Source organism: Actinia tenebrosa, unplaced genomic scaffold (assembly GCF_029948245.1).
Source record: "Actinia tenebrosa isolate PJP-AT-01 unplaced genomic scaffold, QUT_ActTen_1.0 PGA_scaffold7__59_contigs__length_16204524, whole genome shotgun sequence".
In the NCBI taxonomy this organism is placed as follows: domain Eukaryota; kingdom Metazoa; phylum Cnidaria; class Anthozoa; order Actiniaria; family Actiniidae; genus Actinia; species Actinia tenebrosa.
The window spans coordinates 15,872,503-15,894,689 of record NW_028292584.1 but is presented as its reverse complement, the minus strand read 5'-3'; the positions used below and the strand labels follow the sequence as shown (position 1 = coordinate 15,894,689).

The following is a 22,187-nucleotide window of genomic DNA, read 5'->3' as shown; positions in this document are numbered from 1 at the left end:
TTTTTTTTTTTTTTTTTTTTTTTTTTTTTGCTCTTTTACTCCGACGGACTAGCTCCGAAAAGTCAGTACGTTATTTCATCTTTTCACGGTGTAAAATTTACCCTTTTATCATTACTGTTTCATTAGAAACACCGACGCAGCTCACACTAGTTTTTAGCTATAGTCATCTCTTCATATTGAAGATAATAAAGATAATTCAAATAATACCATATTTGATCTTACATTTCGAAAATTCTATACCCGGTTTAAGGTATGACTCGCGCGGTGCTTGGCAACTCGTCTTGTTTTAAAAGGTGAATTCAATTTTACGTTATTTGGTCGTACCTTGCGAAAGTTCTTTACCAAGTTTAAAGTGTGAATGTGCGTGTTGCTTGGTAACGAGTATAATTTAAGGTGAATTCAAACAATACCATATTTGGTCGTATGTTGCCAAAGTTCTTAACCATATTTTAAGGTTTGACGTGTGTGTTACTTGGCAACAAGTATGTTTTTCAAAGGTTTATTAAAATAAATACAATATTTGGTCTTACCTTTCGAAAGTTCCCAAGTTTAAGGTGTGTCTTGAGCGTTGATTGACAACAAGTCTAGTTCTTTTGAAAAGGTGAATTCAAACAATACCATGTTTGGTCGTACTTTCTTAACCAAGTTTAAGGTGTCACGTGTGTGTTGCTTGGCAACAAGTATGTTTTTCAAAGGAGAATTAAAATAATACCATATTTGGTCTTACCTTTCGAAAGTTCTTTACCAAGTTTTTTAAGCTGTGGCTAGCGTGGCAACAAGTCTGCCTTTTAAAAGATTTTGTGAATTCAAATGAAAACCTATTTGATCTTTCCTTGACAAAGTTCTTTACCCTGTTTAAGGTGTGACTTACGAGTTGCTTGGCAAATAAGCCTTGTTCTTAAAGATAATTCAAATATGACCATATTTGATCTTACCTTGCGAAAGTTCTTTACCAAGTTTAAGGTGTGAATGTGCGTGTTGCTTGCCAACAAGTATACTTTTTTGAAAGATGAATTCAATAATACCAAAATTTATCGTACCTTCCGAAAGTTCTGTACCCAGTTTAAGGTATCACTTGCGTGTTGCTTGGCAACAATACTGGTTCTGAAAGGTGAATTCAATGACACCATATTTGGTCGTACCTTCCGAAAGTTCTTCACCAAGTCTAAGATGTGACTTGCATGTTGCTTGGCAACTAGTCCGGTTCTGAAAGGTAAATTCATATGCTACCTTACTTGATCGTACCTTGAGAAAGTATTTTCCCTAGCTTAAGGTGTGACTTGCGTGTTGCTTGGTAACAAGTCTATTTTTAAAGATGTATTCAAATAATACCATATTTGATCTCACCTTACGTAAGTTCTTTACCAAGTTGAAGAAGTGACTTGAGGGTTGCTTGGCAACAAGTATATATTCGGATCTTAAATCGAAGGCTCAAATATTTGGTCGCATCGTGATGTAGGTCAATTAAGGTATCTCTTGGTGATCTCATAAATATCGTTGCATGGCGACAAATCTTTCCTTAGTTTGTTATATAAAGACGGCATTTTAAAGATAGACGTGTTGACTTTGGTATGAATAGGAATATGGCGATGACTCGTCAACCTCCACAACACGATGACAGGAAAAATATAATATTTTGTACTTCGCTGCCTCCAGTCCCGAAAGGAAAGGTTTTTTCCTCTGCAAATCCTTTATCCACACCTAAAGAAGCACTTTCTGGCCATCACTCAGAAAAAACAGTGGAGGAACCAGAACTTGAACGAGTCAATGATGTGTTTCTGAACTCAATGCTCAAGGATGTGAAACTTTCACTCCATCAGTATCGGCAATTAAAAAAGTTTTTGTTCCATACCAAGCCCCAAACGCACTATCGCCGATAAGTTAAATGCAATCAGCGAATTTCGGCAGTGATCCCTTCTCAAAATTATCCTTGATGAGGCTAACATGGAAATACAAAAGAAATGCCACAAATTCCATCGAAATAAAGTTTTTTGTGTGTTTTCTTGTTGGCCTCGAACCCACTACAATTTCGAGAAGAGTCCACTTTTTCCAAAATTTGTCTGAACGTTTTTCGACATTTTTTTCTTTTCTTTTTTTTTTTTTTTTTTTTTTTTGCTGACATTTTTTATGATCCAACGATACACTTCAAGAAACACCATGCAGCAAATCCTTCGCCAGCGTTTTTTAAATAGCCGTAAATTAGTGAAGTATGAAACATCCGGAATGAAATATGTAATCTTGACACACCACACTAGTAATTACTTTGAAATAATGAAAAAAAACTTTATAGATTAAAAAAATGAGAAGTAATTTTACCAGCTTTCTTATTGCTTTACGTGTTACCAGGAAATTGGTCAATACGCTGTCGTCAATCAGATTATGTAAAGGCCGGTTTAGACGGTACGATTTTCGCCTACAACTATCGTATACAACACGCTCGCGTCTGTCGTAGGCGAGTTGTAGGCTTGATTTACACGCTACGACTTGAGTTGTAGGATGGAACGAGCGTGTTGTATACGATAGTTGTAGGCGAAAATCGTACCGTCTTAACCGGCCTTAAAGGTGCCAAACAATTCATTGGATTGACGACAGTCATGATATTGAACAATTTCCCTGCGCGACATTAGACTCGATCACTAAAAGGAATTATTGACACAAAAAGGATTTTCAATTCCAAACCGTTATTTTTTTCCACAAAATTTAAAAATCAGTTTGCATATTTGCTTGCCTTACTTATCAAAATGTTTCTGCAAAGTTCTGCACAATCTTTTGTTAATGTCTTCATTGACAATTCAAACATTCCTTGTTACAGAGCCTTAACCAGAACTTTTACAGGGAGGGTGCACATCGAATAAAATCGGACCATTGATCGTTTTTGATTATTACCAACTAGTGGCGTAACTAGGGATCTTGCAGGGAGGTGCACAGGCAATAATTTTCAGAACCAAAAAGAAAAAAAAAGGTAACCAAAAGAAAGCAGAACCAAAAAAAAAAAAAAAGGAGATGGATGAGCGGACCTTAAGCTTTTATGGTGGGGGGGGGGGGGGGGGGGGGGGGTGCACGTGCACCCAGTGCTCCCCCTAGTTCAGTATGGCCCTGTGTTAATTTTAGTATAGAAAATTACAAATGTGCTTATAGTATTTTTAGGGTTAAAAGACAAAAGCTTGAAAAATTTTCTACTTTCGATATGGTTTATTATTTTAGATATTATCATGCCAATACGTAAACAAAACATTTCTCTATTTACTATCTACTAGTACCGCGTACATAATATCTATCTGTAAATGTAAAAAAAATTCGACTGTTGAAAAAAGAACATTCATTTACAAAGAGATATTGTGTACGAAGCACTAGTAGATAGTAAATAGAGAAATGTTTTGTTTACTTGCACATAAACATGTTACAATGCCAAAGCGGCATTTCACTCTTTACAAACTGCTCATGCACAATTAATTTCTGTGTCTACCTATCTTGATGTGATTGTAAAAAAATATGTTTGTTGAAAATATTGGAAGAACTTTCACTTTCGATATGTCTGAAAGTTTCAACTTGCGATATGGTCGTTTATTATTTTTGCAAATTAACGTGACACGTTACCATAGCGGCACTCATTTCTCTCTTTACTATGCCGCGCATTCAAATAACGCTGTCTATTTGTCGTGATGTAATTGCCATATTTCACTATGACGTCAAATCAAAACAATCTATTGTTTAAACGCATAGGATCATGGTCGTCGGAGGGGCTCAAATCATCGCAAATTCACCGAAAATTGTTCTAAAAACCCGTATCAAACCACGAAGAGAAGTATAATAGCCAGCAAACGATTAGAATATTTTTTAGTACATATTAACTCATATATCTGAAAACCAGGCAATTTTAGATTAAACTGTTTCGCTAGGAGCATATTGTGTTGAATTTTCTATTGGATTTGGCGATTCTTTCCCCCACATAAACAAGCAGTGACGTCATAGTGAAATAGGGCAATTGTAAAAAAAATGTGACTGTTGAAAAAAGTTGAAGAATTTTCAACTTTAAATATGCCTGTTAACTTGCACATTAACAATGCTATGTTATCAAAGCATTTTTCTTTTTTGCTATGTAAGGCATGAATAATATCAATCTATCTATCTATTTGTTGTGTTTTCGTGGTGCAATGGTTGAAATCATTTCTCCAACAGTCCCTATTCGTAGTGCATACTCTAGATATGCAGCCTTGTTTCAGGATAATTGTCGATCGTTGCTTTTTGATGTGATCCAAGTTTCCCTGTGTTTGGCTCAAAAAACTTTTAAGATGTAGTATATATTTTCAGTTTAAAGATATAGTTTCTAGTCAAGCCCGCTCGTGTACAACTAAAATACCCCCTAGATATTCGTAGTGTTTTACTTCATTTTTCATCTCGTATTCTGTATTAAGGTCTGTGGCTGACCCTTTCTCAGGGACGGACCCATGGACTTGGTATGGGTAGCTAGTCATCCCTCTTTGGAGTTTAAAAAAAATGGATAAAAATCAAAACCCTTAAAAGGACATTTTGTGATAATTACCTTTCTAGGTAATAGCCACTAATCGTTCTGGATCCGTCACTGCCTTCTGCACTCAGAGCTGAACTCAAGAATGACACTCTTGCATGAGAAAAATCCTTCACTGTCTCCTTGACTACATTATTTGATTATCAATTGTATTTCCTTGAAGCCATCCAGGATATGAATACCTACTTAGAAAATCACCAACAGACATTTATAGCTTGGTGGTTTGTTGTGCACATTGCAGACCATCTGATGCTCCTCCTGGGAACTGATTCTTTCTTGTGTAAATATAAAGAATCTGGGCGGACCGTTGGGGGCGGCTCCGTTGGTGGAGGTGGGAAGAAAGTTCATCACAAAAGAACAATTGTCGAAGGTACATCAGGTGATCTGAAGGTGCGATTTACATACGAAGCTATAAAGGTCTGTTTAAGTGAATCTCTTAAACTAGATGTAAGGAATCAAGCTTAAATGTAGTGCTGTAAATTACAATTCTGTTGACAATTCGGGATTTGAACTTTCCTTAACGCTTCAAAACCAAAGGTAGGATCATGGAGCTGTGCGTCCTGGTAAGACGAAGAGTTAATAAGCTGTGATGTGCTGCCGGTGTGAGAATGGGTCGGCGAATCTCCACCGTGTTCTCCAATGCCGTGCGGATGGCTATTATCTGCAAAATCCTCATGAGGTGGCAGAACTGCATTAATGTAATCGGGCTCGTCATCGTCAGAGTTGATCGATTCTTTCTCGGATGCCAGGAAACCGGTATCAGAATATGGGGCCGGTGGGGGCGGCTCCGTTGGTGGAGGTCGCAAGAAAGTCCCAAAATTAATCCTGTCATCGTCCTCGTCATAGTTGATCGATTCTTCCTCGGAAGCCAGTGAATCGGCATCAGAGTCTGGGACCGGTGGGGGCGGCTCCGTTGGTGGGGGTGGGAAGAAAGTCCCAAAATTAACCCTTTCATTGTCATTAAAGAACCCTTCTTCCTGATCGTGCCTGTCATGGTCCTCATTATGATAAGCTTCATTGATACAGTTCATGACGTCCGGTGATGTCTGGACTTCCTCGGAACCAACAGAAGAGGTTTCGTCAACCATATTGTTTGTTAACCCTTGGTGGGCTTCCTGTTGTTTAGCAAGAAAAGTTTTTATCATTTTTTTCATTGTGTTTATGGTCTTTATGAATTAATGCGCTATTTAACAAAGAGTTCCGAGTTGGGTAAGCCGAATCAGTTATCCACTGGATAAGCTATGTTAGCCATTCTGAGGTTGAGCGAAAAACTGAATGGAGTTGGGTTTGGAGTGAATTTTGAAGCTTTTTTAGTGAGACTAAATAGACGCCATCTTGGAACTCAACCCAGGTTTCTTTCAAAGGAATATCATAATGTATCCTGTTGATCGAACTCAAAAAACGCCAATGGAAACAGCTTTGCGTTTCCAATAGAAATCGGGGGGGGGGGGGGGGCGGAGAACGCCTAGCCTTTTGCAAATGACAGGATATGTTCGTTCTGGTTGGTTTGGAGCGCGTGCTTTATGAGAGCGTCATTCCTATCTAAAATAACGGTTGTTGTAATTTGTATTTTATAAAAGAAATAAAACATTTGCTTGCTGTGCTGTGTGCAACTATAAAGCACTTGGGGATTGACAGAACACTAGAGAAGTGTCCAGAATCATTCCGCTACGCGTCATGCTTCTCCTAACACTTATCTCGTGTTCTGCCAACCCCTGCGTGCTTTAGGACTGCACACAGCACGCGCGCGCGTTTTTATTTCTTCAATATCACCCCTCTGATTACCGTTTACAAAGCTCAACGCCTCCCCATTTTTTTATAAAATACCATTTTATTTCGTTGATATAAAAACTTCTACAAAGTTACAAGATTATAAAGAATTATATCTGAATGATTACATCTATATAAGTTTAATTTAGACAATTTGACTTTGAAGTTTTAAATTACTCAGTTATATTAATTACGATTGCAATTATTTATAATTTTATGTGAAAATGTTTTAGACATGTCGATTTTTGAGACATGTTTTTTGTGTTGAACACTTTTACATCATTTCCATGATGATGAATTTACTAATACACCACTTGTTGCAAGTGTCATTCCCTTGAGAGTATCATTTCTTTGTCAAATGGTTGTGCATGAGAAGACATGAATCATGGATACAAATGAAACAAAGAATCTTATACCCCATTCACACCAAGGCTTAAACATGTTTAAAAGTGGTTTAACTAAACAGGTTTGGAAAACTATCTACGAACACTGCACAATATTTGGTGGAATAATGCATGTAAACTATAAACTGTGACAATATTTTAGAAAGTTTCATTATATTGTAGGTTTCCAGTTTCTCTATTTTTTTTCCTATGAAAACAAAGTTTAACTAAACACGTTTAGGTGTGAATAGGGTATTATTTTCTAGGGAATGACACGTGGTTTGAAATGGAGAGACATTGCAACAAGAGATTATATAGGTCTCCTGTCTTTTGTAAAACATGGTTGTCGAGAAAGAAATCTATACTTTGTCAAAATAAATAGGAATATTTACAGAGTTATATTATGTTTAATATTCATCTATAATTCTATATGAAACGAAGGATTAGAGTGAGAACCTCTTATATTCTTAAAGTGTAATTTAAGTTCTTTTAAATTGGTGTTGTTCTGTGCCGGATTTAGTGCTTGATCCTGTTAAAAAATATCATCAATTGTTTTATTAATTCAATAATTTATTAATAAAGTTATTAACCTCACTCATATATCGATACAACTTTTATTATTATTGTTATTGTTATTGTTACTATTATCATCATTCATTAATGAGATTTAAGTACAAAAAGGTTTAAGAACATTGATTAAAAGCTAATGATTGAAGAAGAGGGTTAATCATCGATAAATTCAGCAAATTCCAATTCGAAATTCAAATAATGAGGGCCATGTTTTTGTAAATCACTGGCTATTAAATGCTACACTCGTAAAACAAGATTTGTTTAAATTGTACGCATCGGTCATTCATTAATTTGATTCCGTCGTTTTAGAAATTAAGTTTTATTTCCTCATTTACTTATTCCCGTCCTATTCCCGTCCTATTCCCGTCCTATTCCCGTCCTATTCCCATCCTATTCCCATCCTATATTCCCGTTTTATGTTTTACTGTACAATGCTTAGCAGTGGATTGTGAACATACCTGTGCAGACTCGGCGTGTCTCAACCTACTGACGGGCATATTACCATCGATATTAATGCTGAAAACAAGACCAAAATACATTATTATCCTGATGTCCTGATGAATCATGTTGATATTCTAACAGGCCAATTCAGCTTGGGCGGGATTTTTCAGCTGGCGTCATTCAATTGATGAACATTCTGCACGAGACAGGAAATGACGTCAAATGAAACTCAGCAATTAGACCATCTGGACTCGGTCGTATAAAAGATGGATAGCGCTCTCCAACGGAAAAAAATCTTAGCCAAATGATAAATCAAATGGATAACAGCATCGACTTATATCCACTGGATAAGGATTAATCCGTTGAATAGCGCTATCCATCCTTCGTACAATCGGGCTCAGAAGAACATATTTTAATGAGTGGAAGACTTGAGACTGATCAAGACGTTAAATGGTTTGCACCGATCAAAATGGGTATGAAAATGCACAAACACACTAAGATCGAACGTCGAACTTCACAAAAGCCGAACCTAATAATATCAAACAAGACCGCCTTGTTATCCATTGTTTCAATTAGGTTCGGCTCATGTGAAGTTTGACGTTTGACCTGAACCTAACTATCCATTCACAATATTGAGACATGCTAAACATGCAGAGAAACACGGCAATGATACAAGGCACAACTGCTTGGCGCCTTGATTCTTTTTAAGCAACAGACATTGCAAAAGCAAAACTTATTTACTCGATTCATTATCAATTTTAAATATTTTACATTGATTTTTATTTACAGCGTCTTTTAAAAGCATTTAGTGAGACATAACCATTTAATTTGTGACTATGTAAATAAAGGGACTTCAAACCCCTTCACTTAATTAACTATGTACATTAAGAAAAAATATGAAATGCTTCTTATAAGATCTTTAATTTTAACTGCTCCTTTTTCCATTTTTAAATGATTATTTTAATTAACTATGTATATCAAGAAAACGAATTTAACATTTAATAGTATCTTTATTTTAAACTGCTTGTTTTTCTATATTTAGATGATCTTTTAACATTGGGAAAGAAAAGTAATGGATTCTGCTCAAGTCCTAAGATATTTTTCTTTTCGTCAAGTCATGATCATGTATCAGCGCCGTAGCCAGCTGATTTTAAAAAGTGGCGTAGAAACCACGTCACTGTAAAACTGAAGTGTCATATACCTAATCGAAAAATGGCGACCAATTTGAATAAGCAATTATTGGATGAGGTTGAGCATGATATCGTAAATTATCAAGACCGAGGCTGTTATCTGCCGAAGTCTAAGGTCTTGATAATTTATGATATCATGGGATAACCGAATTCAATAATTGCTTTATTATACATTTTGTATACTGGAAAAACATTAACATGAACTTTAAATTATAGAGACAAGAATTATGAACGCCATGATGTCGCGTGAAAAACGCAACATTTTTAATTCAGAATTGAAATATTTCAAGAATTATTCATAAAATATATAAAAATAAGTTAAGGATTCCACAAATAGTTATTTTTGTAATTATATATAATTCTGGAAATAAATACACATAATGAATAAAAACAAAGCTACCACAGCGTGACCTTGAATGAACTTGGCATGATAAATGTATTATCTGTGGGAAAACCTACACGAAATCAGGGATTGGCTGAGGGCTCTCGACCAATCAGAATTTAGATACTTAGTAAAATGTATAATAATAACTATTGTTCTGTATTGACCAACGACTGACTAGCTTCTCATACATGTGAAAACGCTTTAACGTTGCAATGTGAACACCAGGCTATTCAGTCGCTAGCTGGTGCAGAACAATACTTATTCAAATTGATCGCCATTTTTCGATTAGGTGTAAGAAGCCTACGAAAATAGACCAGCCAAAAATAAAAGCATGCCCGCCATCTCATTAAAAGTATAAATTTCATGAATTATTGTTTCACTGTTATTAAGCGCTCATAGCAAGGATTTTTTCATTTGGTGGCCTGGAAATCCATAATTTCGAAAGGTGACACTTCAGTTTCGCAAATTTTTCTCGATTCTGATTACCTTGCATTTTTTCTCTGATGAGATGAAGGGCAACAGGGCCGAATTATTCTGTCAAATATTGCTACATTTTTGCAATGGCAAATAGTTTTAGCGGGAAAACCCAAATAGACTTGTTTTGATGGCAAGGTCTAAATTCATTCTGATTCTTCTTCGAGATCATCATTAGTGCACGTTAGGTTAGGTATCAATGTTAATTCATTTGACCAGCAGAATAATGGCGACAAGCAAGACATTCTCATGCGCATGCGTGGACAACTATATAAAGAAAAAAGGAGTCCATGCGATGTTACTAACGTTATTGGAGGAAACCAGGGAGGTGGGTGATACACGGCTCGACAAGCGTCCTCTGTGCCTCTTGCTAGCGGTGCCCAAAGAGAGATATTAGTATTCATATTGATATTAGGGAATATTAACACAGTATTCTTATTATTAATCGAACAGGATCACGTTAATACCGCATGGCTTAAGAGCCTCGGGGCAGTCGGAAATGAGTCTTAAAACGAAAAAAAAATGTTAAGATGTAAAAGTAAAATTAGACAATAGTCCGTTCTTGTCGGTGTTAATTTAAGGTAATAGACCTATCCAGAATTCGCTTGACTGACCACGAAACAATGGTTTCAAGTCGAGGTTGAACTTGATGAATAAAAGAAGCAAGTTCAGTCTCTACTTCAAACCATTGTTTCGTGGTCAGTCAAGCGAATTCGGGATAGGTCTATTATTAGCAATATGATTGGGTTTTATTTCTGATGCGTTTAGCAAATATGTCATATTATGGATATTATTTTTGTAAAGATTCTTTTTACTTACACTCAATAAGCCTGAAGCGAGATGACGTTTTACCCCCGACTCTGTACCATAATAGTTTTTAAAATTCTTTCATATTAAAATTTTTGATTCCTTAGAGAATACAGGAACAATAGTCATAATTAAAGAACAAAAACAGTGTGAAAAGGATTATGGTCTAGAGACGGGGGTAAAACGTCATCTCGCTTCTGGCTTATTGCGAAAAATTATGTTCCGTTCAATTGAACATAGAACATAGAGGCTGAGAGAGTAATGGTACATGGGAGCTTCGTTAGATGTGTCTAGCGATACAAATAGTGGAATGTTCATATAAACTGTTGCACTGACAGAAAGACAGGAGCTTTTAACTCTTGTTTCATATCGACTGTGTATATTCTTAAATGATTACTTCAGAGGATGAGCGATGATATTTCCCATAATACCTTTCGGTCTCATCGTCTACTTTCTATGTTTTTTCTCGACAATAATTTTGCAGTTTAGTGTATATATGCTTTTAAGTTGTCATTCTCTTGAGTATTATTTCTTTGTTTTATTGTAGCGTTTAATGTGATGAATTAACAAGTTTGTCTCAATCAAAGGCATTGTAAATGATGATACAAGAAATTATGGGAAAAGTCTTGACCATCCACGGATTACAAAGGGAACTTTATACACGACCTAACAGTTACACGTTAATCGTCATGTGACACTTTAATAGTTTTATAATTGTGAAATTACACAGTAAATTTGAGAGGACCAATTTGGCCCCAGAGAGCCATTTTGGCTTTTTCAAAGTAGTGCCATTTCACCCCAGGCTAGGACCAAAATAGAACAATGCTATTTTGGCCCCACAGAAGCCATTTTGGTATGGGTTTATCAATACTGTCTTGGCCCCCTCAACTAGGCCAAATCAGGGGGAAAATTCATATAAGGGGCTAAAACAGTCCCAAAATCAGAGCTAAAAAATGGTCCCTACCGGTTTACTGTGTAGTATGTAGAAAGGTTAATAGAGCTTTCCCAAATTCGCATGAGTGACCATTAAACAGCGATTATGAATATATTTGTTTGCATTGAATACTCTTGCAGTACAAATTGCAGTATGATGCTGCAATAGTTGTAATTCCAGCAAGCAAGGAATGCATGCATGCATGCATGGAACACTTTTATAGTGTGACCTTATTTACTATAGAGGGTTTGTTGCATGCATGCATGGAACACTTTTATAGTGTGACCTTATTTACTATAGAGGGTTTGTACCATCACGTGATGGCAGCCATGAAAGACGGCAAAACAATGAAGCCTTTTCCCTAGGGAAACTGATTTTTTATGTAAATCAGATTATACCAGATTTAATTGTTCCCGCTTCTTGTCATGGCTGCCATCACGTGAAGACGCAAAGCCTCTATAGTGTTTGAGTCTGACTTTATTTTGGTATACGTACAGAAATAAAAGAAATAGCTATTGAACGTTCCCTTTGAGTACATTCCATACCAATTGAGCATCAAAATCAAGAGTAATATTCTATTGTCCCTTTTTAAGAGAGACTGGAGACCAAACTGTTGCGCAAAGAATTATGGGATAAAAATCAAAAGGCCGCCATATTGTATCCCATAATTCCATGCGAGTAAGTTCCTTACAGTCCTTTACGTTCCTTTCATAAATATATTTGTACTTCAAGAGATTAAAATGCAACATTCACTAAATAATATTTATTTTAGTTCAGAATTAAATAATTGTGCTTACTAGTGTGGCTCGTCGTTGAAAGTAACTCTTGCATTTCTTCGAATTCTCTCTCGCTCGCGTCTTTTCCTTCAAAATAAAGAAAAGTCATTCATATAAAATATTGGAGATTAATAATTTAAGATATTTATTGGAGATTAATTATTTAAGATATTTATTGGATATTTATTATTTAAGATATTTATTGGAGATTTATTATTTAAGATATTTATTGGAGATTTATTATTTAAGATATTTATTGGAGATTTATTATTTAAGATATTTATTGGAGATTAATTATTTAAGATATTTATTGGAGATTAATAATTTAAGATATTTATTGCAGATTAATTATTTAAGATATTTATTGGAGATTAATTATTTAAGATATTTATTGGAGATTAATTATTTAAGATATTTATTGGAGATTAATAATTTAAGATATTTATTGGAGATTAATAATTTAAGATATTTATTGCAGATTAATTATTTAAGATATTTATTGGAGATTAATTATTTAAGATATTTATTGGAGATTTATCATTTAAGATATTTATTGGAGATTTATTATCTAAGATATTTATTGGAGATTAATTATTTAAGATATTCATTGGAGATTAATTATTTAAGATATTTATTGGAGATTTATCATTTAAGATATTTATTGGAGATTTATTATTTAAGATATTTATTGGAGATTTATTATCTAAGATATTTATTGGAGATTTATTATCTAAGATATTTATTGGAGATTTATTTTTCAAGATATTTATTGTTAACTGGTAGTTGTGGACTCGAAAGTTGTTAACTACTTCAACAACCACACACACATTATTCTTTATTTATTTTTTCTATAATAGATATATATTGTCATTACGTTTTCTTCCTTGTCAAATAAATTTTCGAAACTAGTAATGTTAACAAAAAATTGTAAATATTGTGTGTGAATAAAAATTGATTGAATGATTGAACTGTTAGAAAGTAGAATGCGATGTTGACGAGATGCCTGTGTAAATGTTTATTTTATCGATGGGTTTCCTGTGTGTTAAGGTTAGCGGTATTTTCCATCGATCAACGAGGCTCTTAGAAGACCAGTCGGGAGGAAATATTTAAACTATAGGTGGGTAACCTGTGGTAAGGCTAGAAAAAAAGTCTGATAACCCGGCTAGAAAATATCTAGAAAATAGTTAACAGGGTAACCTACACTTTTAACTCATAACAAAAGCCAGGCAGAATGTAATTATATACTTATTTCAATAAATTCAAAAATGAATTATGGGTAGATACATACATGTTTCAGCCACTTGATAACTTTTGATGCACTTGTACATCTTTTACTCAAAAGAGATTTATTTGTTTGAAATGTTCCTTAGCGATCTCAGGTTTCTAGGTTTGTTGACAAACTTTATTGAAATAAGTATGTTATGCGTACCCTGTGGTGTAGAAGTGAGGTCAGCGGTACTTACTTTATGAGAATAATAATCATAATAATTCCACCAACACCAATCAGTAAAGCCAGGCATATCATGGCTCCGACTATAGCTGATAAGCCACCTTTTGAGATCTGCTTCCCCGTTTTGGGAAGCTCATAGGTTCTTATGTTCCATTTGCTATACTTGTTTTTAATGTCATCCTCTCTTCTTTTTAGTGACCTGTGAAAAAGGGAATGAACAGTGTGTATCTGAACAGAAGCACAAGATAAAAAAATCTTGTAAAATTGTTTTTTTCCTCCACCTTAATTCTTTCCACCTTCCTTCTTTTCCTTTTATTTTTCACCCATCCAGACAAAACAAACCGATTTACACTATCAAATAAGATAAAACAGATAAATAAACACTATTTACTCATGAATTTGATCAGATGTCGACTCCGTCTTGTTCTTGACAACATTAAAAATAATCTCCGACCTGTTGGCAAAAATATTTAACACATTGTTAAGTTTTTAAGGATGAATTGTCAATAGAGTTATCAAAGAAGCAATGGTTTAAACCAATGGACCTTTATCACAAGGCGGCTATGTTTATTCTATTTAGAATAAAAACCTTTGTTTCCCCAGCATAAATTAATTCTCAAGCGCCTGAATTTGAGGCTACGCGTGGTGGAATCTATTGTTCAATCCAACATGGCTGCCGCGTGAATAAGGCCCATTACAGGTAGGAGACACGGGCTTGATCACGACACGTTCGTACACATACGAAATTTGTTATAAAATAATTACTTACGAATTGGTTTTTCCTCCTATAGGTCTGACTGACTTAATGAAAGCCTTTCCTCCAGTCAAATCATCAAGGACACTATTGGAAAAATAAAACAGCTTATAGACTTAGTTCAAATTTGTAAAACACCGGTGAGTTCCTCTTCCGCAGACACGTTTACTCAGGGCAACAAAATATCGTGTTAGACAAGAACAATCAAGAAATCGTCTTTGGGACGGAATCGTCTCGTGTAACATGATTTGAACCCGAGAATGTTGCACAGGAAAACGAAGGAAATTCATTGCTTTCATTAACCATAATTATAGATTATTACCCTCGGAATTCTTCGTCGTTTTTCAGGATGAAATCTTGACTGACATCAGCTGTGATAATCAGACTATGAGAATCTCGGAGAACAAAAACCTAAAAATGGTAAGTAAGAAAGATTAAGAGAAAAATAAATAACGGGGTTCTTATATAGCGCATTTTACATGGTCTCAATGCGCTTCACAATCATGACCAGTGGAGGACTTTACGGGCTGCGTATTAAGGCGTTAGTAGCAGCCGTGCAGCTTACAATCATGAGTGATTTGTTAGTAAGTTAGTATTAATGCCTCCAGATTGGGAAAGGCTGTTGAACCGGGAGACAATCCCCTACTCTTATACGAATAATTCAACAGGTTGTTTTATGTCCCCCATTTTATTGTAGGTTAGGAAGGGTTGGGAGACAGAGCCTACGGTTTTAAGCCCTTCTCCGAGAAGACTTGAAGGTCTAACCATTTGTAGATTTTTATTACAAAGGCAGCACCTTCTCCTCAGTTATTTTAAGGCCCTGAGTGTTGGTCCGGCCGAGGCTTGACAGACCGACGCTCTTACCAACTGAGCTAGCCGGGTGGCGATGAATAAAGTGGGAAAACGCTAGATGTGATTTTTAATTTCATTCTTCTGCATAGACATCATCGCCCTCATCTTGATTCCCGTGGCTGAACTAAAAGTCGCTCGTATCACAGTATCGCAATCAAATTAATTACAGAACTTTTGAAAACTGTAAATTGATGGTTTTCACGGCGGCCATGTTGGAGGAACTTAACAAAAGAATTGTCAATGAATTATTTAGTTCTCTTGGGAATGATTTACAACCATCAATAGAGTGATTTTCATAAACCCGTGAAACAGATATCATTAAATAGTATGCAATAGAGAAATGAGAACAAAAGAACACGATGGAATTAGTGTACAAAGTGTATTTTACTTACACATAAATTTGCCTCTGTTGAATTTTTAGGTGGACTCCCTTTGTCTTTGGCTCTACCTTTAAATATATAAAGTTCTCCCTCTTTATCTACAAACGAGTTTGCACTGCGCAGACGTCCAGAGACAGTTTCCAGGTGGAAAAGGAATGGGACAGGATTTTCTGTGAGCTCGTATATGACTTCCCCGTTTGCACCACTGTCTGCGTCTGTAGCCTAAAACACAAATATGCAAATTATATGATATTCTGCTTTTATCATTTACACACTCTTTGAATACCCCGGAGAGTGGTTGGGTTGGGTTGGGTTGGGTTGGGTTGGGTTGGGTGGGTTGGGTTGGGTGGGTTGGGTTGGGTTGGGTTGGGTTGGGTTGGGTTGGGTTGGGTTGGGTTGGGTTGGGTTGGGTTGGGTTGGGTTGGGTTGGGTTGGGTTGGGTGGGTTGGGTTGGGTTGGGTTGGGTTGGGTTGGGTTGGGTTGGGTTGGGTTGGGTTGGGTTGGGTTGGGTTGGGTTGGGTTGGGTTGGGTTGGGTTGGGTTGGGTTGGGTTGGGTTGGGTTGGGTTGGGTTGGGTTGGGTTGGGTTGGGTTGGGTTGGGTTGGGTTGGGTTGGGTTGGGTTGGGTTGGGTTGGGTTGGGTTGGGTTGGGTTGGGTTGGGTTGGGTTGGGTTGGGTTGGGTTGGGTTGGGTTGGGTTGGGTTGGGTTGGGTTGGGTTGGGTTGGGTTGGGTTGGGTTGGGTTGGGTTGGGTTGGGTTGGGTTGGGTTGGGTTGGGTTGGGTTGGGTTGGGTTGGGTTGGGTTGGGTTGGGTTTGGGTACCTATATGTGTTTTCTCATGCGCAACCGTTAAACAAAGAAATGATAATCTAGGGAATGACAGGAGGCCTGAAATTAAATATTGCTCTAAAACGCATTATTTTGATTATCAGCTACTTACTGAGACAGTTAGAATAAGCTGGTCATCGCTGGTATCCTTGTATACTCCTGAAAATAGCCAAAGTATACTCAATACAATAAAATAACTAATCTCAAATACTCCCCTTACAGCACGTCGGAATGCAGCTCAATTTGGAGGACATAACGATAGGTTTCCAATTCTCAGGAGATTGAAATTATTTTGTTTTGTCCTCCAATTTCATCTGCTTTGACGTCACATACAAGGGTTCTATATAGGCTTTGCACCATCACATGCCGGCGCCATTAGCACAGCTTGGACTGCCTGTGGTTAGATGGCAGAGCAATAAAATCCCTTTGCTCTCGGGAATTGAATTCTTTCCAATTTTTAAAAAACGATTGCATAGCGCAGCACACAGATTCTAAAAATAGCTGAAAGAATCAAACAAACATTGCATTCCGTTTAACCCTGTCGAGTATTATACAAACCGATTCTATTATTTTTGTCTTTGTTTTTATGACGTCATCTGCGCGCTGCGCTAATGTTCTTGAAATTTTAACATGGCTGCCGTTAAGTGATGGAGCAAAGCCTCTTTAGAGGAACCTACATCTAGAGATACTTACCTCCCAGGTAATCAGTTTTCTTAAGAACAGGTGAATGCAAATTCTGCCCAGCGCTTGTGATCGTGATGTAGACAATAGCTGACCCAGTACGAGGAGACAACCCATTATCTTTAGCATCGATAATCAACTGCAAAGAAAAACACACACTAATGTTATTTTTTGAAGTAGTTATCTGTAAAGTTTATTCTCTTTTAAGTTTTAAAAGTACAATCCGATCAAAATACTTGATTACCGCATCTTCACAATATAGCTTTTTCACGTGACGTCACAGCGGCTGTGTTGGTGTACCAAAACATTACACTTTCTCTATTTTTATGTAGAAACTGTGCAGAGAGTTTATACTGTTTGGTACTCCAATATGGATGTCCTCTATTGGGACGATAAGACACGTTCTCAAGGCCAATATACGAAATCTGGTCTTTAGCCACCATTGGCGTCGTGGCATAGCAACGCTTAATTAAAATAGTTTGGGAGATTCAATTTCATTTTGAGGTAATTATCCTTTTTTACAGCTGATGCTAAATTAGGAACGTCATTGCACCTTGTAAAATCGTACTAAGTTGTGAACATACAACGAATGTCTGATAGCAAGGCTCAGCACAGACCAAAAAGGGTATATTCTTGACACAATGAATATTGACAGTTATAGCAAAATATATTACGGTAGGTATACTATTACACCCGTTTCGTATTCGATGCATTCCGCTGAAGACTGCAGACTCATTTGCACAGCTTAGTCACGTTTATATGTCAGCTATTCACAGACACCATTCAAAAGTCTGTGGGATTCGAAAAGATTGGTTTTGTTCAAGCTGCACATTCTTTATATTACAGTTGACTTTTGCAAATGGTTTTTTCTTAGATTTAAAAGTCTGTGGGATGTGCGAGCTTTACATTCTTTACATTACAGTTGACTTTTGCAAATGGTTTTTTCTTAGATTTAAAAGTCTGTGGGATTCGAAAAGATTGGTTTTGTTCAAGCTGCACATTCTTTACATTACAGTTGACTTTTGCAAATGGTTTTTTCTTAGATTTAAAAGTCTGTGGGATTCGAAAAGATTGGTTTTGTTCAAGCTGCACATTCTTTATATTACAGTTGACTTTTGCAAATGGTTTTTTCTTAGATTTAAAAGTCTGTGGGATGTGCGAGCTTTACATTCTTTACATTACAGTTGACTTTTGCAAATGGTTTTTTCTTAGATTTAAAAGTCTGTGGGATGTTCAAGCTGCACATTCTTTACATTGCAGTTGACTTTTACAAATGGTTTTTTCTTAGATTTAAAAGTCTGTGGGATGTGCGAGCTTTACATTCTTTACATTACAGTTGACTTTTGCAAATGGTTTTTTCTTAGATTTAAAAGTCTGTGGGATGTGCGAGCTTTACATTCTTTACATTACAGTTGACTTTTGCAAATGGTTTTTTCTTAGATTTAAAAGTCTGTGGGATTCGAAAAGATTGGTTTTGTTCAAGCTGCACATTCTTTATATTACAGTTGACTTTTGCAAATGGTTTTTTCTTAGATTTAAAAGTCTGTGGGATGTGCGAGCTTTACATTCTTTACATTACAGTTGACTTTTGCAAATGGTTTTTTCTTAGATTTAAAAGTCTGTGGGATTCGAAAAGATTGGTTTTGTTCAAGCTGCACATTCTTTACATTACAGTTGACTTTTGCAAATGGTTTTTTCTTAGATTTAAAAGTCTGTGGGATGTTCAAGCTGCACATTCTTTACATTACAGTTGACTTTTGCAAATGTTTTTTTCTTAGATTTAAAAGTCTGTGGGATGTTCAAGCTGCACATTCTTTACATTACAGTTGACTTTTGCAAATGGTTTTTTCTTAGATTTAAAAGTCTGTGGGATGTTCAAGCTGCACATTCTTTACATTACAGTTGACTTTTGCAAATGGTTTTACTTTTAGATAGAAGTCTGTGGGATTCAAAAAAATTGGTTTTGTTCAATTCTTTACATTACAGTTGACTTTTGCAAATGGTTTTCTCTTAGATTTAAAAGTCTGTGGGATGTGCGAGCTTTACATTCTTTACATTACAGTTGACTTTTGCAAATGGTTTTTTCTTAGATTTAAAAGTCTGTGGATTCAAAAAATTTGGTTTTGTTCAAGCTGCACATTCTTTACATTACAGTTGACTTTTGCAAATGTTAACTTTTTACATTACAGTTGACTTTTTCACTGAATGGGTTTCTCTTGGACAAGGCTTATAGCCAGTGCAGATGAATCTGTAGTCATAAAACAATGGTATTTACCGAATGAGAAAAGGGACTATTGGTTGGAGGTTGTCTCTTACCATGTATTTGGATCTTTCTTTGAAACTCAGTCCCCCAATGATCTTGATGGCACCGGTGTTTGGATCAATGTCAAATTTCCCATCATTGCCTTCCGCGATGCTGTAGTTAATTCTGCTGTTTTCGCCTATATCTGAATCTTTAGCTGTTACTTGTGCGATCTGGACACCATTTGAGGTCTGGAAGAAAGATGCCACATTAATTAATTAACAGTTAACACAGTCATTTTTATTCTAATGTTAGATTTGTAAACGCAGCGAGGCTAAACAACGAGCTCCGAGTATTCTTATTAATTAGCCATTCCAACAAAAAGACTGCGTTGAGTTGGAATTGCAGTGCATCGTAAAGAGCGTTTTCACTCACGTGAGAAGGCAGCCATATTGATGTACCAAACCATAGAAACGTTTTGCACAATTTATGCATAAAAAGATTTCAATTCCCGACGATAGAAAATGTATTGTTATGGTGACGTTACGTTAAAACGCTCTATAGGTCTTTTTAAGGACACATATTTCAAAGGTGGCGTCTTCTTAGTCCTCTAAACAATTCCCACAATGCAATGTAATTTCAACTTGACCCAATATTTTCCTCTGCCTTAGAATTTCTAATAATATCAGAACTGGTATTAAATCTTGTAGTAAGCATGATGAAAATGTCTATGTATAAGTCTATAAGCCTTTCCCATTTTCTAAGGGGATAAAGTGCCGAACCTTGAGGAACTCCACTGCTGTAGTTTTGCAGTGGATCATTAAGAGGAATACATGCATATTAGATGTTGTTGCTTTTCTAGGTAATGAAAAATCGATTTTAACTTGAACTTGATATTTAACCCGCCCATTGACGTAAAAATATTCTAGAATGCTTGGAATTGAAATCTTAGCCTTATCTTAAACGAAAAGGATTCAAATTAGTGTTTCGAAGAATTTTTTAAAGTCAAACTTTGAACATTTTATATTGCTATAACTTACCCGCTCAGAAACAACCACATTCATTACTCTAGGACTAAAGCTTGGTGAGATATCGTTGACGTCTAGTAAGTTGATAATGACAGTAGTAGTGTTGGTCTTAGGAGGAGATCCTCCATCATAGGCCTGGATAGTCAGAGTATACTGAGGCGTTGTCTCACGGTTTAGTTCGCTAGCTAAAGTTATTATTCCAGTTGTGTTTTCGATGGAGAAACGGTCTGCAAAAAAATTGATTCTCGTCAAAGGATATCATGATGGACCATCTATGTGGTAGACATGCATGTTTTATATGGAATAGTACGTTGATAATGACAGTAGTAGTGTTGGTCATTGGAGGACTGAGTCCCTCCATCATAGGTCTCATAGACCTGGATAGTCTGAGTGTGCTGAGTGTGCTGAGTGTGCTGAGTGTGCTGAGTGTGCCTGGAGGGTGCTGAGCAGTTTTCTCTCGATTTAGCGAATTTGATATTGATATTTCTCCCGTAATTTTATCGATGGAAAGAAAGACTGAAAAGAAAACCCCAGTTTTTCAATATCCTAATCTTTTATGATTAGAAAACATAAAAAATGCAAAATGCATTCATAAAATTCTACCAGGCCAGTGTGCATGAACTGGACATTTTTAAGTCTTGAAACCTGAAAGACTTTGTCGTAGGATACTTCATTGTAAAATACACCTTCTCAAACTCATTAATAATTCATGAGATCAATGACCAATGACGGCTTTGCATTGTAGTCACGTGCACGGACCTTGATACTTGATCAATAACGGATCAAGACAGTGATCAAAACACTGTTCACTCTTTTAGTATCACGAGATTCAAGAACAAATTAATTATACCCGGGGGGATGGGGGGGGGGTACTACCACCCCAACTTGGGTAGGGGTGTGCCGCCAGGACCCCAAAACCCTGACCCTATCCCAGACCTAAAATTTTGATTTTACAGACCCTACCCCATACTAAAACTAAGAATTATACACCCTATCCCAGACTAAAAGACGGAAAATACGGTTATTCAATAGATCGTAATCAATATTTACTAACATTTTTATTGTTTTTGTATCGGCAGAAAGCGTAGCCTATTTGCCAGACAAAAACGACCAAATCGTTAACCCTATTCCAGACTAAAACGACCAAATCGTTAACCCTATCCCAGACTAAAATGATACCCTATCCCAGACAAAATTTCCAAAAATGATACCCTACCCCAGACCCAAAAGCCGAAAAACCATACCCTATAGGGAGGCACATACCCGTATAGCAAATATATGGGAGTACCCCCCCCCCCCCCCCCTCCGGGGAATTATAATGAGTTTGAGAAGTCAGTTCAAAAACTCGTGTTTCGTGTTTGATCAGGGCATCCAAATACCGAGAAACAGATGAAAGCACTCGGCCGTACTCGCACTCGTTTTTGATCTATGACTTATTCGTGCAGTGGAAACGTTTTTCCAATTCAGCGTGACAAACCTCCAGAGGATTCATTTTCTTTTGTTTTACTCTTCAAAAGATTCATGAGTATCCCAAATGACTAACTATCAAGGAATAACTATGATATCCCGACGATTTTCAAAACAACAGCTGTTAATTCCCCTAGAGGTTTGTCAAGTTCATGAGTCCCCTTAACAGTTCCTTGCGCCATCAGGTAGCCGTGCCTTTGCATCAAAGCGAGACGAACGGTGAGCTTGAAATGATAGAGACATGTGAATA

General features: G+C 36.4%; 1 protein-coding gene across 5 annotated transcripts in view; it reads right to left on the bottom strand.

The window, feature by feature from the left end:
* Window positions 1-3,445: 3,445 nt before the first annotated feature.
* LOC116287414 (protocadherin-23) overlaps window positions 3,446-22,187 on the bottom strand; it is a 42,924-nt gene continuing 24,182 nt past the window's right edge. For 3 of the 5 annotated variants that reach the window (XM_031694090.2, XM_031694091.2, XM_031694093.2), the window contains 12 exons: window positions 20,483-20,697; window positions 19,517-19,693; window positions 17,213-17,339; window positions 16,632-16,678; window positions 15,707-15,916; window positions 14,785-14,873; window positions 14,478-14,549; window positions 14,100-14,162; window positions 13,722-13,907; window positions 12,280-12,345; window positions 7,710-7,767; window positions 3,446-5,643 (listed from right to left, as the gene is read on the bottom strand). In XM_031694090.2, the coding sequence (XP_031549950.1) occupies window positions 4,990-5,643; window positions 7,710-7,767; window positions 12,280-12,345; window positions 13,722-13,907; window positions 14,100-14,162; window positions 14,478-14,549; window positions 14,785-14,873; window positions 15,707-15,916; window positions 16,632-16,678; window positions 17,213-17,339; window positions 19,517-19,693; window positions 20,483-20,697 (1,964 nt within the window). In that variant the 3' untranslated portion in view covers window positions 3,446-4,989. Of the gene's footprint in view, window positions 5,644-6,362; window positions 7,211-7,709; window positions 7,768-10,047; window positions 10,112-12,279; window positions 12,346-13,721; window positions 13,908-14,099; window positions 14,163-14,477; window positions 14,550-14,784; window positions 14,874-15,706; window positions 15,917-16,631; window positions 16,679-17,212; window positions 17,340-19,516; window positions 19,694-20,482; window positions 20,698-22,187 lie in introns of those variants that run through there. The other 2 variants (XR_004196074.2, XM_031694092.2) reach the window with 2 other exon arrangements.